This window comes from Pleuronectes platessa, chromosome 17, assembly GCF_947347685.1.
Source record: "Pleuronectes platessa chromosome 17, fPlePla1.1, whole genome shotgun sequence".
Classification (NCBI taxonomy): domain Eukaryota; kingdom Metazoa; phylum Chordata; class Actinopteri; order Pleuronectiformes; family Pleuronectidae; genus Pleuronectes; species Pleuronectes platessa.
The window spans coordinates 13,589,085-13,595,202 of record NC_070642.1 but is presented as its reverse complement, the minus strand read 5'-3'; the positions used below and the strand labels follow the sequence as shown (position 1 = coordinate 13,595,202).

The 6,118-nt window shown below is 44.5% G+C and overlaps 1 protein-coding gene across 1 annotated transcript; it reads right to left on the bottom strand.

The window, feature by feature from the left end:
• Positions 1–382: 382 nt before the first annotated feature.
• sox7 (SRY-box transcription factor 7) lies at positions 383–4,643 on the bottom strand. The gene is made up of 2 exons (XM_053445273.1): positions 3,034–4,643; positions 383–2,109 (listed from the first exon to the last, which is right to left on the bottom strand). Exons 1-2 carry the CDS (start codon positions 3,263–3,265, stop codon positions 1,157–1,159), a joined length of 1,185 nt encoding a protein of 394 aa, XP_053301248.1. The 5' UTR covers positions 3,266–4,643; the 3' UTR covers positions 383–1,156.
• Positions 4,644–6,118: the final 1,475 nt, after the last annotated feature.

Genomic DNA, 6,118 nt, shown 5'->3' with positions numbered 1-6,118 from the left:
TAATCCTCTGAACCGGGATGAAATGAAAGCGAGAGGAGACGGAGGGAGAAGGATGATGTGATGGAGGGTGGGAAGAAGAGAGCAGGGGAGTGGGTGTCAAATGCTAGACAGAGCCCGAAATAGAAGAATACGTGGTGGGACACTGGATTCAAAGACGGACAAGTAGCACATGCTGGTTTTTCAAAAACTACTAAGTCCTACATTCTTTTATTCTTTTTTTATTAAGGAATGTGATTGTATCAATTACGTATATCTTCTCCTGCACAATGACTTTTAAGCGGTTATCAGTTATCACCAATATTCAGATTCAAATAATAGAAAGGAATTGTAGTGGTGTTTTGTCTGTGGGAACATGATCCAAGCAGACCTGCAATAATATATAAAAAAAAATTGACCTTTATTTTAAATTATTGTCTTTCACAACCCTAAATCAGCATACAGTTATAGTTACCATTATTATTTTTCATCAGAGAGGTTATAATTTATATATTATTAAGTACTTGAGAAGAAGTATAAACGCCTCTTTTTTTCTCTTCATTATACACCATCTTGATAAATTGCATAAGAAATGTCCAACTAAAAACCTCATTCAATTACAACTACTGAGGTAAGACTCCCAGACTAATGAGAGCGAGAACATGTGATACAAACATTCGAAAGGAAAACGTTGATAATAGCATTACAGGGAGCGTTCAAAGCGAAACATCGAAGGACTTAAATTAGCTTCAGAGGAGCATCTGTACACGTCCGGGCAGCAACAGGAACTGGTGACATTTTACAAGTGGACATTTACAAGTCTTTTTTTTTTTTTTTTTTCTTTCTTTTTTTACGATTGTTCTTCTGGTTTAGAAATTTCTCGACAACAGGAGGTGGCATACGATAGTTTTAGTGTCTGCATCCCTGAGGTGTCCATCTCCCCTTCTTCTTCATATTCCTCCAATTTCTCTTTGTTCTTTCCTCGGCTCTGGCCGATCCTATTGCTCAGTAATCAGTTCCGGTTTTAATCATGGTGGGATGAAGTTGCCCGTAGATGCTAATAACGGGTTTTGAAATCTTTATCAGCACCCAAGTGCAACTTTATCCCAAATGTCCTCACCCATTTCAAACCCTGTAGTGTCTGATCAGTCACAAGTATGACGGGGTGCTGCCTCTGAGCTTATGAGATGCCATAGTTGTTGTAGTAGGCCGCTGTTGCGTCTGCCAGCACGGAAATGAGGCTGGTTTCTGCGGTGCTACTGGGAGAAGCGGAAGCAGCCGGTGCTACCTGGATATGTCCCGTAAGAGTCATGCTGCCGACCTGCTCAGGGTGGAAGCCGGCCCCGGTGGAGTTCAGGTACTGGTCAAACTCATTGCGGTCCACCTCTCCCAGCAGCTCGGCCTGGCTCAACTGGTCCAGAGTCTCCAGGTGGCCGTGTGTCTCCGGTGGTGGGGACAGCTGACCCAGATGGCCCTGGTGGAGCCCGTGGTGAATCTGGGAGAAAGACGAGGGGCTGTAGTAAGACAGCGGCGGGCCCGGCATCAGTCCGTTGCCGCCTCCAGTTTGGGACAGGTGAGTGATGTGGCCCATGCGTGGGCCTCCACAGTGGAGCTGGGTCTGAGTGTAGTCGGTGTGGTAAGGGGGTGGGCTGCCCATGTGTGTCTGACTGTGATGATGCTCATCGGGACAGGAGGAGGAAGAGGAGCTACCGGAAGAGTAATACGAGGGGGGGATGTGCTCGTGGTCCATGGCATCCAAGGGGGACATCTCTGGAGGAGTGGGCAGGCCGTATGGGTAGGTGTCGAAGCTACTGTTGGAACCGGCAGGGTCCCTGAAGCTCCTGACGCTGGGCAGGGCCGGGCTGGGGATGGAGAAGCCGTGATGGGGGCTGCCCTCGTCTTTGTCCAGGGGGTGACAGAGGACTCGCTGGTCGGGCAGGGCATTCTGATCGGGGGCCAGCCCACTCAGCAGGAAGCCGGGGTCCACTCGCTTGCAGATGCGCTTCAGCTGCTTCTTCCTGCGAGGCCGATACTTGTAGTTGGGGTAGTCCTGCATGTGCTGCACCCGGAGCCTCTCGGCCTCCTCCACGTAGGGCCTCTTCTGCGGGGGAGTCAGGGCCTTCCACGACTTGCCTGGATAGAGAAGAGACAGATATATATACTTTTAATTTGAGCTAAAAATCCTGAATAGGATTCAACAAATTAAGTGATCTACTCCTTTATTTAAAACATGATAATTCCTGTCTATTTGCTTTTATAACTCAACATTGAAATGAATGAACATTTCTATAACTTGTAAAATAACTAACATTTTTCAAAAGGAAATGTTTTCAGAGTTGTTGGTTCATACTTAAATATGTTCCTTCATGTGAATTAATTAATATGAATGAAGGTGGGATGACAAAAGGTTAACTTAATGGCTCCAAAGATAAATGCTACTTTAAAACGGACTTTCCATAAAAATACAATAAACTTCCATAGACTTTTGTTGGACTCTAATTATTTTTGCAGTTGCCTGACAATTACCAAAAAGTAAAAGAAAAACGAAAAATATGCTCTTAATCAAAACTTTCCTATAACTTGATTATCCTGAGATGATCACAGATAGTTGTTTATGCTTTTGTTCCATGTCAAAGCTTTCCTGGCTCAGAGGATTTTGGATTTGCGCAAATGATTTGGAGCTCGACATTAAACCCGAATCATAATCATCATAAGATAAGTGCATTTGATTCTCTGTCTCTTAAAACTGAGATTTCAACGAATTTCCTGCTGCGGTGGCATGAACTTTCAAATTCAGGGGATTTTTTACATCATGGCTGCAAATTAAAGCTTTGTTTAAGATGTTTTCTTTATCATTTTAGAGGTTGGTGTCGATTTTGTTTTGCATTAAGGCGTCGGAAACTGAACTTAAAAACTTCTGTTAGTCAACCCGAGGCCTGAAGGGATTTTTCAAGTATGAGCATGTAAAGTAGCGGCCGCAATAATAATAATAATAATAACAACAACAATAATAATAATAATAATAATAATAATAATAATACTAATAATAATTCTCACCCAACATCTTGCTGAGCTCAGCGTTGTGCAGGTCCGGGTTCTGAACCGCCAGCCGCTTGCGCTCATCTTTGGCCCACACCATGAACGCGTTCATGGGCCGTCTGATCCGCGGCTCCGGCGCCTTGTCCACGGGGGTCCTGTGCGGACCGTGCGCGTCGGACACGTCCCCGTCTCCCGGAGGACACTCGAAGGACTCCGGCCACGACGAGTACGCGCTGATGAGGGCTGCCATATTGCGCGTTCCAAAAAAGTTTGGAGGTGCGCTTCGCAGTCTTCTCTCGGACAAGTTGTGATTCTCTCTCTGAGCTGGGATTTAAAAAAAAGCTGGAAAACTACTCACGCAGCTTTTTAAAAACACGATCCAGCGGTGTTTGACTCACTGGAGCTACAGGCTGCAGTCAGATGGGGTTTTGGTTGCAGCAGAGCGCACAGATGATGGGCTCAGGCAGCGGCTCCTCCTTGTGCGTAATGGCTCAGTCGTTCCTGGTGGATGCGGGGGGGAGCGCTTTATATTTGAGGAGCAGGTTCCAGGAGAAACCCCGGAGGACTCTCAGCTCCTCCTTGATTGCAAGTTGAGCCCCGTGAAAGAGGAGAGAGGAGAGAGAGAGAAAGGGGAGGGAGAGAGATTTCACCACAAAACTGACCCCACAACAAAGCAACACCACACACACTGTCAGATCAACTACAACAAACAATCACAATCCAGAGCAGCTCATGATTCTTTTTGAGCTATTGATCAACAAAAACTTCTTATCAAACATTACTTGAATCAATTTGTCAAAAAATAAACGACATATACATCGTTTGTGGTGACGGAGAGCAAATCTGCAACTTCATTTCTGTCTCCTTGTCAACAGGGGGAACTTCACCTGACAACTGATCCAACCTGTTCTGCAGTGACTCCGCACGTCTCCAGGTTCTCACTCCCACCTGCGTCACGGTCTCCACAAACAAACGAACAAGTCTTCCTTTACGTCAAAACTTTTTACAGAAACTACAAGCCTCATCACTTTCTCATGGAAAAAAAAAGCCCATATGTCAGAGAACCAAAATGGCTTCTTTATTTGACAGTTCTGGTGCAGATCAATTTCTGGATCACACTGCGGGTGAGAGGAGAGATAGAACTGACCCCTCACCACAAACAAATCAGTTTCCTTCTGTGGCCATATCAAATCCAGGAGTTCCTGTTGACAGGATACTCTTGGGCTGCAGCCATGAAGTGGCTCACACACACTCCTCTCAAACACTCAGTCTCTCTCTCTCTCTTTTGCACACACAGACACACACACACACACATGCTCCAACCCTTGCTTCTAATCACTTTCCCCACTTATTCCACCACCATCATGCATCTTAACCTGTAATACGTATCCTTTGGTCACTTGGGCCTGCAGCACCCATCAAACTGAAGTGTCAGCTCCAGCTCTGTGTGAGACTTGCCCCCCCCCCCCACAGGAAGAGGATACGGCACCTGAAGCCACAGATTGTGCGTGGAGCAGCACCACCAGTGATATATAGGGGCTGCACTTCCTCTCGCTGGGTCTGACGTGGGCCATCGGGGCGATGAGCCGTCAGTGAAAGTCAGCACAACAAGTTGAGGGTGAGCTGATGGGAGAACAGTCAGTGAGTCATGCACACTGACGATACGTGCCAGTTTCACATCATATTTGCAATTTGGAGTCAAACACATTACAGCTCGGTGTTGGGGGGTTTCTGAAATGACAAGTGCCTGTATGCGTTAATCACTGTGTGGGTGTGAGTTGTATCTGCCTGCTGTTGTTCAGCCTCTCAGTGGAGAAGACATGTGGCTACTGCAGTTTGGAAGAGGGGGGGGGGGGGGGGGGACTTCATGTACATGAAGGGAGATTTCACTAGAGCAACAAGCATTGAGAAAAAAAACTTTTGTTAAGATTATCTATTCTGTCGAGTTTTCAAAATAAAGTGAGTCAGTAAAGGGAAGTGGTAAATGTGACTTTTAAATGGAAAACTGTCTTGATAGATCAATTAATGCACTTTAATTGAGCAAAAATAATTGCTGAGATTCTAAAGCCATTTAATTGCACAAGTATCTAATTCTTCTTCTACATCTTTTTCATCTCAATCTACCTTCAAATTTTTGTTTATGGTGTTCATCGTGTTGATCTTGTAGTTTGTCACTGGTGCAACCACTGGTACACATCACTGTCATTTGCATAAACTGGTTCAAAGCAAATCACTAAGATGATAACCCCCATCTGTTAAATTTTTGTTGCGAAAGCATAACTGGGCGAGTTACCACAATACAAATCTAATCTGTCGTCGCTTCGTACCAGAGGCTAAAATACATGATCAGAGAATATTCTCACGGTGAGAAATACCAGAACTAAAAACTGTTATCCACACGTTTAAAAATGTCTCCCAATCAGGTTTCCAAAATCTATTTCATTGGTCTTGACATGCACATTTCATTCCCATATTTTGATTAAGCCACAGATTGCTGTTTCTATGCATGTTCTTTGTTTTTTTATGTTTGCCTTTTATTTTTTGAAACTTTTTCACTTCTTTGTTGCTCATCTTGACCTGGACTCTGGGTCAAAGGGAGCTTCCTATTTAAATTAAGGATAAATAAAATCAAAACATGGACTAATGAGTCCAGCGATTATTAGACAGTTATCTCCAGCTGACTGTAGTGTATGACAAGGAAAACCAGCCTCACAAGGGAGATGCGGAATGTACAGTGACAGTCAGGTTCCATTGTCGTCACACGATGACGAATGAACCGGTCTGATTCCGCAAGGTTTTTGTTACTGAGAAAACGCCAAAAAGTGACGAGGAATGTTCTCCTGTTCTCGATGTGCAAGACTGGACCGCTGAAGTTTCCTTTTTCCTCCTTTGACTCACACCACCCACTGAACGTGACTGGATTGTTAGTTTGTCAAGTCAAAGAAAAGATTTCATAACCTCGTTAACAACACTGAAGTTGAAATGGTGAGTGTTGTGAAAGCCACCTATATGCTTACTTGGAATTTCTTAAGATTACAGTCACACCTGCTCAGCTCAAGTATTTCTCTTCTCCAGTCTCCAATACATTTTTAGTAAATCTATC